The 18707-nt window shown below is 42.0% G+C and overlaps 1 protein-coding gene across 1 annotated transcript; it reads left to right on the top strand.

Moving 5' to 3' along the window:
* Positions 1-2287: 2287 nt before the first annotated feature.
* LOC123726574 (DNA-directed RNA polymerase II subunit rpb1-like) lies at positions 2288-3037 on the top strand (the record flags this gene model as incomplete). The annotated part of the gene is given in 4 exon segments (XM_045693660.1): positions 2288-2365; positions 2368-2635; positions 2734-2838; positions 2874-3037. Coding segments are annotated over 4 exon segments (615 nt in total), but the record flags the coding sequence as incomplete, so codon positions are not given.
* Between the last annotated feature and the right edge of the window lie 15670 nt (positions 3038-18707).

Below are 18707 nucleotides of genomic sequence, written 5' to 3'. Positions count from 1 at the left end.
CCGATTTCAGTGGGCAAATGCTCACCTTCGATGTCCACTGGCACGCTGGAGAAGTGTGCTCTTCACGGATAAATCTCAGTTTCAACTGTACCGGGCAGATGGCAGACGCGTGGGCGAGCAGTTTGCTGATGTCAACATTGTGAACAGAGCGCCCCATGGTGGCGGTGGAGTTATGGTATGGGGCAGGGATAAGCTACGGACAATTAACATAATTTCATTTTATCGATGGCAATTGGAATGCACTGAGATACAGTGATGAGATCCTGAGGCCCATTGTCATGCCATTCATCTGCCTCCATCATCTCATGTTTCAGCATGATAATGCACGGCCCCATGTCTCAAGGATCTGTACACAATTCCTGGAAGCTGAAAAAGTCCCAGGGCTTCCATGGCCTGCATGTCCTGCTTACTCACCGGACATGTCACCCATTGAGCATGTTTGGGATCTTCCAGTTTTATGCCAATATCCAGCAACTTCACACAGCCATTGAAGAGGAGTGGGACAACATTCCATAGGCCAAATTTGTGGTCACACCAGATACTGACTGGATTTCTGATCCACACCTCTACATTTTCATTAAGGTATCTGTGACCAACAGATGCATATCTCTGTATTCCCAGTCATGTAAAATCCATAGATTAGTGCCTAATGAATTTATTTAAATTGACAGATTTTTCCTTATATGAACTGTAATTGTTTCGTTTATATTTTTGTTCAGCGTAGTATAATTGGGGTTATTTTGTGTTGTATTATAATGCGTCATATTTAGTCGTGTCATAATCACCTGTCACACATTTTTCCTCTGAAAGAACTTCCAGCAAAACATAAAGTAAAAAACTATGACACCTGTACTGTATATAGAGAAGAATGACAAGGTCTGTTGCTGTGTACTACACACATATATATATATATATATATATACATATACATATACATATATATATATATATACATATACATATACACATATACATATACATATATATACACATACATATACATACATATACATATATATACATATATATACATATACATATATATATACATATACACATATATATATACATACATATATATACATACATATATATATATATATACATACATATATATATATATATATATATATATATATATATATATATATATATATAGACACACACATACATACAGGGATCTATATATATATACACACACACATACATACAGGGATCTATATATATACATATATATATATACACACACACATACAGGGATCTGAGAGAGCCAAAGAGAGCAAGTAGGAGCTCCTGTAAATATGTACATATTTCATTATTCTGCTTTTAATGCTGTGTTTTTTAATCAGCTGTTTTGTTTTTGATAACATTGAGTTTTAATTGCATATTTCTGGTGGTTTTCACCCACAGGTTTTCAGATGCTGTCAGGTCAACTCTTTTTGGCTTTGCTATCCCCCCCATATGTTTACATTGCCAAAGCAAGTGAAATAGATCATTAACAAAAGTGAACAGTAAACATTACACTCACAAACGTTTCAGAGGAATAAAGACATTTCAAATGTGATATTATGTCTATATACAGTGTTGTAACGATGTGCAAATAGTTAAAGTACACAAGGGAAAATATATAAACATAAATATGGGTTGTATTTACAATGGTGTTTGTTCTTCACTGGTCGCCCTTTTCTTGTGGCAACAGGTCACACATCTTGCTGCTGTGATGTCACACTGTGGTATTTCACCCAGTAGACATGGGAGTTTATCAAAATTGGATTTGTTTTCAAATTCTTTGTGGGTCTGTGTAATCTGAGGGAAATATGTGTCTCTAATATGGTCATACATTTGGCAGGAGGTTAGGAAGTGCAACTTAGTTTCCACCTCATGTGTTTCAGTGTCCACATAGCCTGTCTTCTCTTGAGATTGTTGATGCATATGCCACGATAGTTATTGGGGTCAAATTTGTCTCCACTTTTGTGGATTGGGGTGATCAGTCCTTGGTTCCAAGTATTGTGGAAGATGTTTAAAAGTTCAAAAGTCTCTCTCTCTCCTTCTACCCCCTACCCCTCTCTCTCTCCTTCTATCCTCCTCTCTCTCCTTCTACCCCCTCTCTCTCCGTCTACCCCCTCTCTCTCCTTCTACCCCATCTCTCTCCTTCTACCCCATCTCTCTCCTTCTACCCCCTCTCTCCTTATACCCCCTCTCTCTCCTTCTACACCCCTCTCTCCTTCTACCCCCCCCTCTCTCTCCTTCTACACCCTCTCTCTCCTTCTACCCCCCTCTCTCTCCTTCTACTCCCCCTCTCTCTCCTTCTACCCCCCCTCTCTCTCCTTCTACCCCACCTCTCTCTCCTTCTACCCCCTCTCCTTCTACCCACCTCTCTCTTCTTCTATTCCCCCTCTCTCTCTTCTTCTACCCCCCTCTCTCTCCTTCTACCCCCTCTCTCCTTCTACCCCCTCCTTCTCTCCTTCTACCCCCTCTCTCTCCTTCTACTCCCCCTCTCTCTTTCCTACTACCCCCTCTCTTTCCTTCTACCCCCCCTCTCTCCTTCTACCCCCTCTCTCTCCTTCTACCCCCTCCTTCTCTCCTTCTACCCCCTCTCTCTCCTACTCCCCCTCTCTCTTTCCTACTACCCCCGTCTCTCTCCTTCCACCCCTCTCTCTCTCTCCTTCCACCCCTCTCTCTCTCTCCTTCCACCCTCTCTCTCCTTCTACCCCCTCTCTCTCCTTCTACCCCCCCTCTCTCCTTCTACCCCCCTCTCTCCTTCTACCCCCTCCTTCTCTCCTTCTACACCCTCTCTCTCCTTCTACCCCACCTCTCTCTCCTTCTACCCACCTCTCTCTCTCCTTCTACCACCTCTCTCCTTCTACCCCCTCCTCTCTCTCCTTCCATCCCCCTCTCTCCTTCTATCCCCCTCTCTCCTTCTACCCCCCTCTCTCCTTCTACCCCCTCCTTCTCTCCTTCTACCCCCACTCTCTCCTTCTACCCCATCTCTCTCCTTCTACCCCCCTCCTTCTCTCCTTCTACCCCCTCCTTCTCTCCTTCTACCCCCCTCTCTCACTCCTTCTACCCCCTCTCTCCTTCTACCCCCTCTCTCTCCTTCTAGCCCCCCTCTCTCTCCTTCAACCCCCCCTCCTTCTACCCCCCCTCTCTCTCCTTCTACCCCCTCTCTCTCCTTCTACCCCCTCTCTCTTTCCTTCTACCCCCTCTCTCTCCTTCTACCCCACCCCTCTCTCCTTCTACCCCCTCTCTCTCCTTCTACCCCCTCTCTCTTTCCTTCTACCCCTCTCTCTCCTTCTACCCCACCTCTCTCTCCTTCTACCCCCCCTCTCTCTCCTTCCCCCCCTCTCTATCCTTCTACCTCCCCCTCTCTCCTTCTATCCCCTCTCTCTTCTTCTACTCCCCCTCTCTCTCCTTCTACCCCCTCCTCTCTCTCCTTCTACCCCCTCCTCTCTCTCCTTCTACCCCCTCTCTCCATCTACCCCCTCTCTCTCCTTCTACGCCCCCTTTCTGATTCTACCCCCTCTCTCCTTCTATCCCCCTCTCTCTCCTTCTACCCCCCTCGCTCTCTCCTTCTACCCCTCCTTCTCTCCTTCTACCCCCCCTCTCTCTCCTTCTACCCCCCTCTCTGTCCTTCTACCCCCCTCTCTGTCCTTCTACCCCCTCTCTCTCCTTCAACCCCCATCTCTCTCCTTCTACCCCCACCTCTATCCTTCTACCCCCCTCTCTCACCTTCTACTCCCCTCTCTCCTTCTACCCCCTTTCTCTCCTTCTTCCCCCCTCTCTCTTCTTCTACCCCCTCTCTCCTTCTACCCCCCCCTCTCCTTCTACCCTCTCTCTCTCCTTCTACCCCCTCTCTCTCCTTCAACCCCCATCTCTCTCCTTCTACCCCCACCTCTATCCTTCTACCCCCCTCTCTCACTCCTTCTACCCCCTCTCTCCTTCTACCCCTCTCTCTCCTTCTAGCCCCCCTCTCTCTCCTTCAACCCCCCCTCCTTCTACCCCCCCTCTCTCTCCTTCTACCCCCTCTCTCTCCTTCTACCCCCTCTCTCTTTCCTTCTACCCCTCTCTCTCCTTCTACCCCACCCCTCTCTCCTTCTACCCCCTCTCTCCTTCTACCCCCTCTCTCTTTCCTTCTACCCCTCTCTCTCCTTCTACCCCACCTCTCTCTCCTTCTACCCCCTCTCTCTCCTTCCCCCCCTCTCTATCCTTCTACCTCCCCCTCTCTCCTTCTATCCCCTCTCTCTTCTTCTACTCCCCCTCTCTCCTTCTACCCCCTCCTCTCTCTCCTTCTACCCCCTCCTCTCTCTCCTTCTACCCCCTCTCTCCATCTACCCCTCTCTCTCTCCTTCTACGCCCCCTTTCTGATTCTACCCCCTCTCTCCTTCTATCCCCCTCTCTCTCCTTCTACCCCCTCGCTCTCTCCTTCTACCCCTCCTTCTCTCCTTCTACCCCCCTCTCTCTCCTTCTACCCCCCTCTCTGTCCTTCTACCCCCCCTCTCTGTCCTTCTACCCCCCTCTCTCTCCTTCAACCCCCATCTCTCTCCTTCTACCCCCACCTCTATCCTTCTACCCCCCCTCTCTCACCTTCTACTCCCCTCTCTCCTTCTACCCCCCCTTTTCTCCTTCTTCCCCCCTCTCTCTTCTTCTACCCCCTCTCTCTCCTTCTACCCCCCCCTCTCCTTCTACCCTCTCTCTCTCCTTCTACCCCCTCTCTCTCCTTCAACCCCCATCTCTCTCCTTCTACCCCCACCTCTATCCTTCTACCCCCTCTCTCACCTTCTACTCCCCCTCTCTCCTTCTACCCCCCTCTCTCTCCTTCTACCCCCCTTTTCTCCTTCTTCCCCCTCTCTCTTCTTCTACCCCCCTCTCTCCTTCTACCTCCCTCTCTCTCCTTCTACCTCCCTCTCTCTCTCCTTCTACCCCTCTCTCTCTCCTTCTAACCCCCTCTCTCTCTCCTTCTACCCCCCCTCCTCTCTCTCCTTCTACCCCCCCTCCTCTCTCTCCTTCTACCCCCCCACTCTTCTCCCCACCCCCTTTCTCTCCTTCTACCCCTCCTCTCTCCTCCTACCCCCTTTCTCTCCTTCTACCCCCCTCTCTCCTTCTATCCCTCTCTCCTTCTACCCCCTCTCTCCTTCTATCCCCTCTCTCCTTCTACCCCCATCTCTCTCCTTCTACTCCCTCTCTCTCCTTCTACCCCCCCACTCTCTCTTTCCTTCTACCCCCTCTTTCTTCTTCTATCCCCCCTCTCCTTCTTCGACCCCCCTTTCTCTTCTTCTACTCCCCTCTCTCTCTCCTTCTACTCCCTCTCTCTCCTTCTACCCCCTCTCTCCTTCTACCCCCCTCTCTCCTTCTACCCCCACTCTCTCTTTCCTTCTACCCCCTCTCTTTCTTCTTCTACCCCCCTCTCCTTCTACCCACCTCTCTCTCCTTCTTCTACCCCCCTTCTCTTCTTCTACTCCCCCTCTCTCTCTCCTACTCCCCCCTCTCGCTCTCCTTCTACCCCCTCTTTCTCCTTCTACCCCCTCCTCTCTCTCCTTCTACCCCCCTCCTCTCTCTCCTTCTACCCCCCCTCTTCCCTACCCCTTTCTCTCCTTCTACCCCCTCTCTTTCTCCTTCTACCCCCCACTCTCTCTCCTTCTACCCCCCTCTTTCTCTCTTTCTACCCTCCTCTTTCTCTCTTTCTAACCCTACTCCACCCTCTCTTTCCATGGGTAAGCAGGTAATCATGAGCTGTCAGTAAAAGGTGACTCATTAATGTGATGGATATGGTGAGCCAAACAAATGGCGTGAAGCGCGTGGAGCATTATCTTCATGGTACCTTGGCCTTTTGTTGTGTCCTAGTGGTAGTGAAATCTATCCACCAGAGGCCTCATTACAAGGGAGCACACACGAGGTGTGAGGAGACACTGTCAGGGTCAAGACTGAATCCTTCGGCTGCCTTCGGTGCCTTGGACTACCTTTGGCTCCTCAGTCGAAAGCTCACCCCAGAGGATGTTATGGTGAATACACACGACACACGCACAGACACAAACATTCAGATGAACACACATGACACATGTACGCACGCACACATGGGACAACTGACGGATAAAAGAGAGGGAGAAAGGGAAGAGGATGGACTAACAAACCCCACTATGACCACACTCTGTTTACTAATCCAAGTTGTTTATTTTCCATTGTGTTGCCTAGTAATTTGGGGATATGTTCATATGAATGCAAAGCGCCAAACAAAACTAAGGCTGGATCTTCCATTCCAAGGCACCCTGAAATGAAACACGGAGGGCCTCAGACCATGTCCAAACAGAATCCACTGTGGGTTATGGATCTATATTTTTTGAAACATTTTTTTCAGAGACCAAACTCTGCTGGATTAAGAGCTGTCCAGGCGTTATTGGAATGGTAAAGTTGTGGCGTGGCATTATATTTCCATGGCAATTTCCAACCGTCCACTAGGGGCAGCGTGAGTGTCTCTTACCATCTGTAGTCTGTTGGGGATAAAAGTGAGGATGGACTCAAACCGTGAGCTCCGAGCAACACGGGTTCAATCCCAGTGCTTGGCACTTGTTTTGTCATTTGACATTTTTCATGTTTTAACCCTATCCCAAACCTTAACCCTAGCCACTCTGAATTAATGCCTTAGCTTAAGTTTTGGTTACACTTTTGGTTTTCACACTAAAATGGCAACACCCTCCATGATCTACAGACGGCATCACACTCCGTAATTAAAAGGGCAACACAGGCTGTAATTAAAAGGGCAACACACTCCGTAATTAAAAGGGCAACACACTCCGTAATTAAAAGGGCAACACACTCCGTAATTAAAAGGGCAACACAGGCCGTAATTAAAAGGGCAACACACTCCGTAATTAAAAGGGCAACACAGGCCGTAATTAAAAGGGCAACACACTCCGTAATTAAAAGGGCAACACAGGCTGTAATTAAAAGGGCAACACACTCCGTAATTAAAAGGGCAACACAGGCCGTAATTAAAAGGGCAACACAGGCTGTAATTAAAAGGGCAACACACGCCGTAATTAAAAGGGCAACACACTCCGTAATTAAAAGGGCAACACAGGCCGTAATTAAAAGGGCAACACAGGCTGTAATTAAAAGGGCAACACACTCCGTAATTAAAAGGGCAACACAGGCTGTAATTAAAAGGGCAACACACTCCGTAATTAAAAGGGCAACACACTCCGTAATTAAAAGGGCAACACACTCCGTAATTAAAAGGGCAACACACTCCGTAATTAAAAGGGCAACACAGGCCGTAATTAAAAGGGCAACACAGGCCGTAATTAAAAGGGCAACACAGGCCGTAATTAAAAGGGCAACACAGGCCGTAATTAAAAGGGCAACACAGGCCGTAATTAAAAGGGCAACACAGGCCGTAATTAAAAGGGCAACACAGGCCGTAATTAAAAGGGCAACACAGGCTGTAATTAAAAGGGCAACACAGGCCGTAATTAAAAGGGCAACACAGGCCGTAATTAAAAGGGCAACACAGGCCGTAATTAAAAGGGCAACACAGGCCGTAATTAAAAGGGCAACACAGGCCGTAATTAAAAGGGCAACACAGGCCGTAATTAAAAGGGCAACACAGGCCGTAATTAAAAGGGCAACACAGGCCGTAATTAAAAGGGCATCACACTCCGTAATTAAAAGGGCAACACAGGCTGTAATTAAAAGGGCAACACACTCCGTAATTAAAAGGGCAACACACTCCGTAATTAAAAGGGCAACACACTCCGTAATTAAAAGGGCAACACAGGCCGTAATTAAAAGGGCAACACACTCCGTAATTAAAAGGGCAACACAGGCCGTAATTAAAAGGGCAACACACTCCGTAATTAAAAGGGCAACACAGGCTGTAATTAAAAGGGCAACACACTCCGTAATTAAAAGGGCAACACAGGCCGTAATTAAAAGGGCAACACAGGCTGTAATTAAAAGGGCAACACACGCCCGTAATTAAAAGGGCAACACACTCCGTAATTAAAAGGGCAACACAGGCCGTAATTAAAAGGGCAACACAGGCTGTAATTAAAAGGGCAACACACTCCGTAATTAAAAGGGCAACACACGCCGTAATTAAAAGGGCAACACACTCCGTAATTAAAAGGGCAACACACTCCGTAATTAAAAGGGCAACACACTCCGTAATTAAAAGGGCAACACAGGCCGTAATTAAAAGGGCAACACAGGCCGTAATTAAAAGGGCAACACAGGCCGTAATTAAAAGGGCAACACAGGCCGTAATTAAAAGGGCAACACAGGCCGTAATTAAAAGGGCAACACAGGCCGTAATTAAAAGGGCAACACAGGCCGTAATTAAAAGGGCAACACAGGCTGTAATTAAAAGGGCAACACAGGCCGTAATTAAAAGGGCAACACAGGCCGTAATTAAAAGGGCAACACAGGCCGTAATTAAAAGGGCAACACAGGCCGTAATTAAAAGGGCAACACAGGCCGTAATTAAAAGGGCAACACAGGCCGTAATTAAAAGGGCAACACAGGCCGTAATTAAAAGGGCAACACAGGCCGTAATTAAAAGGGCAACACAGGCCGTAATTAAAAGGGCAACACAGGCCGTAATTAAAAGGGCAACACAGGCTGTAATTAAAAGGGCAACACAGGCCGTAATTAAAAGGGCAACACAGGCTGTAATTAAAAGGGCAACACACTCCGTAATTAAAAGGGCAACACAGGCCGTAATTAAAAGGGCAACACACTCCGTAATTAAAAGGGCAACACAGGTTGTAATTAAAAGGGCAACACACTCCGTAATTAAAAGGGCAACACAGGCTGTAATTAAAAGGGCAACACAGGCCGTAATTAAAAGGGCAACACAGGCTGTAATTAAAAGGGCAACACACTCCGTAATTAAAAGGGCAACACAGGCCGTAATTAAAAGGGCAACACACTCCGTAATTAAAAGGGCAACACAGGTTGTAATTAAAAGGGCAACACACTCCGTAATTAAAAGGGCAACACACTCCGTAATTAAAAGGGCAACACAGGCCGTAATTAAAAGGGCAACACAGGCCGTAATTAAAAGGGCAACACAGGCCGTAATTAAAAGGGCAACACACTCCGTAATTAAAAGGGCAACACAGGCAGTAATTAAAAGGGCAACACAGGCCGTAATTAAAAGGGCAACACAGGCCGTAATTAAAAGGGCAACACAGGCCGTAATTAAAAGGGCAACACAGGCCGTAATTAAAAGGGCAACACACTCCGTAATTAAAAGGGCAACACAGGCCGTAATTAAAAGGGCAACACAGGCTGTAATTAAAAGGGCAACACAGGCCGTAATTAAAAGGGCAACACACTCCGTAATTAAAAGGGCAACACAGGCCGTAATTAAAAGGGCAACACAGGCCGTAATTAAAAGGGCAACACAGGCCGTAATTAAAAGGGCAACACACGCCGTAATTAAAAGGGCAACACAGGCCGTAATTAAAAGGGCAACACACGCCCTAATTAAAAGGGCAACACACGCCGTAATTAAAAGGGCAACACACTCCCTAATTAAAAGGGCAACACACTCCGTAATTAAAAGGGCAACACACTCCCTAATTAAAAGGGCAACACACGCCGTAATTAAAAGGGCAACACACTCCCTAATTAAAAGGGCAACACACTCCGTAATTAAAAGGGCAACACACTCCGTAATTAAAAGGGCAACACAGGCTGTAATTAAAAGGGCAACACACGCCGTAATTAAAAGGGCAACACACGCCCTAATTAAAAGGGCAACACACGCCCTAATTAAAAGGGCAACACACGCCGTAATTAAAAGGGCAACACACGCCGTAATTAAAAGGGCAACACACGCCGTAATTAAAAGGGCAACACACTCCGTAATTAAAAGGGCAACACACGCCGTAATTAAAAGGGCAACACACGCCGTAATTAAAAGGGCAACACACGCCGTAATTAAAAGGGCAACACAGGCCGTAATCTCTGTTGACTGCAGTTACGACAAATATCTCCATTTGCCTTAGAGTTGGTGTTGTTTTTTTAACCATTGGAAGACATTCACTTTTACCTGCCCAAGTCTGAGTTTTCATTATTATTAAAATAAGATTGCGCACATCAGATTTGTGTTTACATGTCATGTGGTCACTCCTATTTAGATCATTGAAAGGGTCTTCCTGAGGTACATACTCAGTAAGAACTGGGTATTGCCACGCCATGAATCGAACAGTGTGATCAATAAGATACGCCTCAACATTTTTACACTTGGCCATGCATTTCTTCTGTTTTTCTTTCTCGCTGTTTATCTCTCTCTGTCTCCTCCTCAGACACATTTACACATGTAGGATCTTAATTTGATCACCCTGTTGCAGGACTTTCTCGCTATCTCTCTCTCTGTCTCCTCCTGACACACATGCACACAGACACATTTACAGATGTAGGATCTTAAATTGATCACCCTGTTGCAGGACAACTTTAAAACTTGTAGCGTATTTGAGATTTTAAAAATGCTTCTGAAGTTCTGAAGTAATTTTCACTGACATTTCAGACTTTACCTACCCTTTACGGAAAATTGATCAACCCCTACAAAAAAAAGTATATTCATTATAATCCACATAATTATTCACATTTCCTGTTACTGCAGGATTATTTTTCTGCTGTAGCAAACAATACCACCATTCAAAATAATGTGTATTTTTACCAAATTTCTTTATCTGATTCTACTGCTTGCATCAGTTACCTGATGAGGAATAGGATTCCATGTACTACACCAGGGATGGGGAAGAGGCTCACAACTCTGCATACCCACATCCATACCCACATCCATACCCACATCCATACCCACATCTATACCCACATGCATACCCTCATCCATACCTACATCTATACCCACATCCATACCCACATCTATACCCACATGCATACCCTCATCCATACCCACATCTATACCCACATCCATACCCACATCCATACCCACATCTATACCCACATCCATACCCACATCCATACCCACATCCATACCCACATCCATACCCTCATCTATACCCACATCCATACCCACATCCATACCCACATCCATACCCACATCTATACCCACATCCATACCTACATCCATACCCACATCCATACCCACATCCATACCCACATCTATACCCTCATCTATACCCACATCCATACCCACATCCATACCCACATCCATACCCTCATCTATACCCACATCCATACCCACATCCATACCCACATCCATACCCACATCTATACCCACATCCATACCTACATCCATACCCACATCCATACCCACATCCATACCCACATCTATACCCTCATCTATACCCACATCCATACCTACATCCATACCCACATCCATACCCACATCCATACCCACATCCATACCTACATCTATACCCACATCCATACCCTCATCTATACCCTCATCTATACCCACATCCATACCCACATCCATACCCACATCTATACCCACATTTATACCCACATCTATACCCACATCCATACCCACATCCATACCCACAGCCATATACCCACATCTACACCCACATCCATATACCCTCATCTATACCCACATATATACCCACATCCATATACCCACATCTATACCCACATCCATACCCACATCCATACCCACATCCATACCCACATCCATACCCACATCCATATACCCACATCTATACCCACATCCATACACCCTCATCTATACCCACATATATACCCACATCCAGATACCCTCATCTATACCCACATATATACCCACATCCATATACCCTCATCTATACCCACATCTATACCAACATCCACATCCATATACCCACATCCATATACCCACATCTATACCCACAACCATATACCCACATCTATACCCACATCTATACCCACAACCATATACCCACATCTATACCCACATCCATACCCACATCTATACCCACATCCATATACCCGCATCTATACCCACAACCATATACCCACATCTATACCCACATCCATATACCCAAATCCATACCCACATCTATACCCACATCTATACCCACATCTATACCCACATCCATACCCACATCTATACCCACATCCATACCCACAACCATATACCCACAACCATATACCCACAACCATATACCCACATCTATACCCACATCCATATACCCAAATCCATACCCACATCTATACCCACATCTATACCCACATCTATACCCACATCCATACCCATTCGTGCAGTCAGAGCCAGCCATAGCTTTTTGGGGGTCCTAAGTGAAATTTGTTGGAGGCCCCCCGCCCTATATTGAATATCCCTTTTAGCGCGGTGAAGTTATTAATTACATTTTGGATGGTGTATCTATACACCCAGTCACTACAAAAATACAGGCGTCCTTCCTAACTCAGTTGCCGGAGAGGTAAGAAACCGCTCAGGGATTTCACCATGAGGCCAATGGGGATTTTAAAACACTTACAGAGTTTAATGGCTGTGATATGAGAAAACTGAGGATGGATCAACAACATTGTAGTTACTCCACAATACTAACCTAAATGACAGAGTGAAAAGAAGGAAGCCTGAAAAGAATTTAAAAAATCCAAAACATGCATCATGTTTGCAATAAGGCACTCAGATAAAACAGCAAAAACAATTGCTAACTCCTGGAGGAAAACCTGGTTCAGTTTGCTTTCAAGGGCAAAACTACACTGGAGTTGCTTACCAAGACGACATTGAATGTTCCTGAGTGGCCTAGTTACAGTTTTGACTTAAATTGGCTTAAAAATCTATGGCAAGACTTGAAAATGGCTGTCTAGCAATGATCAACAGCCAACTTGACAGAGCTTTAAGATTTTTTTCAAGAATAATGTGCAAATATTGTACAATCCAGGTGTGCAAAGCACTTAGAGACTTACCCAGAAATAATTGCTGTAGGCTGTAATCGCTGCCAAAGGTGATTCTAACATTTATTGACTCAATGGTGTGAATAGTTATTTAAATTCGATATTTCTGTACTTCATTTTCAACAAATTTGCAAAATGTTTATTTTTTTTAATGTTGTGTTGAGAAAAAAATCTATTTAATCCATTTTGAATTCAGGCTGTAAAACGACAAAACGTAGAATAAGTCAAAGGGTGTGAATACTTTTCTGAAAGGGACTGTCGATGGAAAAACTAATTTACCAATCTAAAAATGTTAGCTGACAGGACAACTGAGTGACTGAAATAACAAGAGAGAAACTGCTGATTCACAACCACACTTTCAAACAGCATCTTGTGTTTTCCTACTATTCTGATTATTCCTACTATTCCTACTATTCTGACTATTCCTACTATTCTGATTATTCCTACTATTCTGACTATTCCTACTATTCTGACTATTCCTACTATTCTGACTATTCCTACTATTCTGACTATTCCTACTATTCTGACTATTCCTACTATTCCTACTATTCTGACTATTCCTACTATTCTGACAATTCCTACTATTCCTACTATTCTGACTATTCCTACTATTCTGACAATTCCTACTATTCTGACTATTCCTACTATTCCTACTATTCTGACTATTCCTACTATTCTGACAATTCCTACTATTCCTACTATTCTGACAATTCCTACTATTCCTACTATTCTGATTATTCCTACTATTCTGACTATTCCTACTATTCTGACAATTCCTACTATTCCTACTATTCTGACTATTCCTACTAGTCTGACTATTCCTACTATTCTGACTATTCCTACTATTCTGACTATTCCTACTATTCCTACTATTCTGATTATTCCTACTATTCTGACTATTCCTACTATTCCTACTATTCTGACTATTCCTACTATTCTGACTATTCCTACTATTCTGATTATTCCTACTATTCTGACTATTCCTACTATTCTGATTATTCCTACTATTCTGACTTTTCCTACTATTCTGACTATTCCTACTATTCTGATTATTCCTACTATTCCTACTATTCCTACTATTCTGACTATTCCTACTATTCTGATTATTCCTACTATTCTGACTATTCCTACTATTCTGACTATTCCTACTATTCTGACTATTCCTACTATTCTGACAATTCCTACTATTCCTACTATTCTGATTATTCCTACTATTCTGACAATTCCTACTATTCCTACTATTCTGATTATTCCTACTATTCTGACAATTCCTACTATTCCTACTATTCTGACTATTCCTACTATTCTGACAATTCCTACTATTCCTACTATTCTGATTATTCCTACTATTCTGACTATTCCTACTATTCTGACTATTCCTACTATTCCGACTATTCTGACTATTCCTACTAGTCTGACTATTCCTACTATTCTGACTATTCCTACTATTCTGACAATTCCTACTATTCTGATTATTCCTACTATTCTGACTATTCCTACTATTCCTACTATTCTGACTATTCCTACTATTCTGATTTTTCCTACTATTCTGACTATTCCTACTATTCTGATTATTCCTACTATTCTGATTTTTCCTACTATTCTGACTATTCCTACTATTCTGATTATTCCTACTATTCCTACTATTCCTACTATTCTGATTATTCCTACTATTCCTACTATTCCTGCTATTCCTACTATTCCTGCTATTCCTACTATTCCTACTATTCTGATTATTCCTACTATTCCTACTATTCTGACTATTCCTACTATTCTGATTATTCCTACTATTCTGACTATTCCTACTATTCTGACTATTCCTGCTATTCTGACTATTCCTACTATTCCTACTATTCTGATTATTCCTACTATTCCTACTATTCCTGCTATTCTGACTATTCCTACTATTCCTACTATTCCTACTATTCCTGCTATTCTGATTATTCCTACTATTCCTACTATTCCTACTATTCCTGCTATTCTGATTATTCCTACTATTCCTGCTATTCCTACTATTCCTACTATTCCTACTATTCTGATTATTCCTACTATTCCTACTATTCCTACTATTCCTGCTATTCTGATTATTCCTACTATTCTGATTATTCCTACTATTCCTACTATTCCTGCTATTCTGATTATTCCTACTATTCCTACTATTCCTGCTATTCTGATTATTCCTACTATTCCTACTATTCTGATTATTCCTACTATTCCTACTATTCCTGCTATTCTGATTATTCCTACTATTCCTACTATTCTGATTATTCCTACTATTCCTACTATTCTGATTATTCCTACTATTCCTACTATTCCTACTATTCTGACTATTCCTACTATTCTGATTATTCCTACTATTCTGACTATTCCTACTATTCCTACTATTCCTGCTATTCCTGCTATTCTGACTATTCCTACTATTCTGACTATTCCTACTATTCTGATTATTCCTACTATTCCTACTATTCCTGCTATTCCTACTATTCCTGCTATTCCTACTATTCCTACTATTCTGATTATTCCTACTATTCCTACTATTCCTACTATTCTGACTATTCCTACTATTCTGATTATTCCTACTATTCTGACTATTCCTACTATTCTGACTATTCCTGCTATTCTGACTATTCCTACTATTCCTACTATTCTGATTATTCCTACTATTCCTACTATTCCTGCTATTCTGACTATTCCTACTATTCCTGCTATTCTGATTATTCCTACTATTCCTACTATTCCTGCTATTCTGATTATTCCTACTATTCCTGCTATTCCTACTATTCCTACTATTCCTACTATTCCTGATATTCTGACTATTCCTACTATTCTGACTATTCCTACTATTCTGATTATTCCTACTATTCCTACTATTCCTACTATTCCTACTATTCTGATTATTCCTACTATTCCTACTATTCTGACTATTCCTACTATTCTGATTATTCCTACTATTCTGACTATTCCTACTATTCTGACGATTCCTACTATTCTGATTATTCCTGCTATTCTGACTATTCCTACTATTCTGACTATTCCTACTATTCTGACTATTCCTACTATTCTGACTATTCCTACTATTCCTGCTATTCCTGCTATTCTGACTATTCCTACTATTCTGACTATTCCTACTATTCTGACTATTCCTACTATTCTGACTATTCCTACTATTCTGACTATTCCTACTATTCTGATTATTCCTACTATTCTGACTATTCCTACTATTCTGACGATTCCTACTATTCTGATTATTTCTACTATTCTGACTATTCCTGCTATTCCTGCTATTCCTACTATTCTGACTATTCCTACTATTCTGACTATTCCTACTATTCTGACTATTCCTACTATTCTGACTATTCCTACTATTCTGACTATTCCTACTATTCTGACTATTCCTACTATTCCTGCTATTCTGATTATTCCTACTATTCCTACTATTCCTACTATTCCTACTATTCCTACTATTCTGACTATTCCTACTATTCTGACTATTCCTACTATTCCTGCTATTCTGATTATTCCTACTATTCCTACTATTCCTACTATTCCTACTATTCTGATTATTCCTACTATTCCTACTATTCTGATTATTTCTACTATTCTGACTATTCCTACTATTCCTGCTATTCCTGCTATTCTGACTATTCCTACTATTCCTGCTATTCTGATTATTCCTACTATTCCTACTATTCCTACTATTCCTACTATTCTGATTATTCCTACTATTCCTACTATTCTGATTATTTCTACTATTCTGACTATTCCTACTATTCCTACTATTCCTACTATTCTGACTATTCCTACTATTCTGACTATTCCTACTATTCCTGCTATTCTGATTATTCCTACTATTCCTACTATTCCTACTATTCCTACTATTCTGATTATTCCTACTATTCCTACTATTCTGACTATTCCTACTATTCTGATTATTCCTACTATTCTGACTATTCCTACTATTCTGACGATTCCTACTATTCTGATTATTCCTGCTATTCTGACTATTCCTACTATTCTGACTATTCCTACTATTCTGACTATTCCTACTATTCTGACTATTCCTACTATTCCTGCTATTCCTGCTATTCTGACTATTCCTACTATTCTGACTATTCCTACTATTCTGACTATTCCTACTATTCTGACTATTCCTACTATTCTGATTATTCCTACTATTCTGACTATTCCTACTATTCTGACGATTCCTACTATTCTGATTATTTCTACTATTCTGACTATTCCTACTATTCCTGCTATTCCTGCTATTCCTACTATTCCTACTATTCTGACTATTCCTACTATTCCTGCTATTCCTACTATTCCTGCTATTCTGATTATTCCTACTATTCCTGCTATTCCTACTATTCCTACTATTCCTACTATTCCTGCTATTCTGACTATTCCTACTATTCCTACTATTCCTACTATTCCTGCTATTCTGATTATTCCTACTATTCTGATTATTCCTACTATTCCTACTATTCCTACTATTCCTGCTATTCTGACTATTCCTGCTATTCTGATTATTCCTACTATTCCTGCTATTCCTACTATTCTGACTATTCCTACTATTCTGATTATTCCTACTATTCTGACTATTCCTACTATTCTGACGATTCCTACTATTCTGATTATTCCTACTATTCCTGCTATTCCTACTATTCTGACTATTCCTACTATTCTGATTATTCCTACTATTCCTACTATTCTGATTATTCCTACTATTCTGATTATTCCTACTATTCCTACTATTCTGACTATTCCTACTATTCCTGCTATTCCTGCTATTCTGACTATTCCTACTATTCTGACTATTCCTACTATTCCTGCTATTCCTACTATTCCTGCTATTCTGATTATTCCTACTATTCCTACTATTCCTACTATTCCTGCTATTCTGATTATTCCTACTATTCCTACTATTCCTACTATTCCTACTATTCCTACTATTCCTGCTATTCTGACTATTCCTACTATTCCTACTATTCCTACTATTCCTGCTATTCTGATTATTCCTACTATTCTGATTATTCCTACTATTCCTACTATTCCTACTATTCCTACTATTCTGATTATTCCTACTATTCCTACTATTCCTGCTATTCCTGCTATTCTGACTATTCCTACTATTCTGACTATTCCTACTATTCCTACTATTCCTACTATTCCTGCTATTCTGATTATTCCTACTATTCTGATTATTCCTACTATTCCTACTATTCCTACTATTCCTGCTATTCTGATTATTCCTACTATTCCTACTATTCCTGCTATTCTGACTATTCCTACTATTCCTACTATTCTGACTATTCCTACTATTCCTGCTATTCCTACTATTCTGATTATTCCTACTATTCCTACTATTCCTGCTATTCTGACTATTCCTGCTATTCTGATTATTCCTACTATTCTGATTATTCCTACTATTCCTACTATTCCTACTATTCCTGCTATTCTGATTATTCCTACTATTCCTACTATTCCTACTATTCCTGCTATTCTGACTATTCCTACTATTCTGACTATTCCTACTATTCCTACTATTCCTACTATTCCTGCTATTCTGATTATTCCTACTATTCTGATTATTCCTACTATTCCTACTATTCCTACTATTCCTGCTATTCTGATTATTCCTACTATTCCTACTATTCCTGCTATTCTGACTATTCCTACTATTCTGATTATTCCTACTATTCTGACTATTCCTACTATTCTGATTATTCCTACTATTCCTACTATTCCTGCTATTCTGACTATTCCTACTATTCTGATTATTCCTACTATTCCTACTATTCCTACTATTCCTACTATTCCTACTATTCCTGCTATTCTGATTATTC

The sequence above is a fragment of the Salmo salar genome, chromosome ssa01 (assembly GCF_905237065.1).
Source record: "Salmo salar chromosome ssa01, Ssal_v3.1, whole genome shotgun sequence".
NCBI lineage: Eukaryota > Metazoa > Chordata > Actinopteri > Salmoniformes > Salmonidae > Salmo > Salmo salar.
This window is presented reverse-complemented; position numbering and strand designations above follow the sequence as displayed.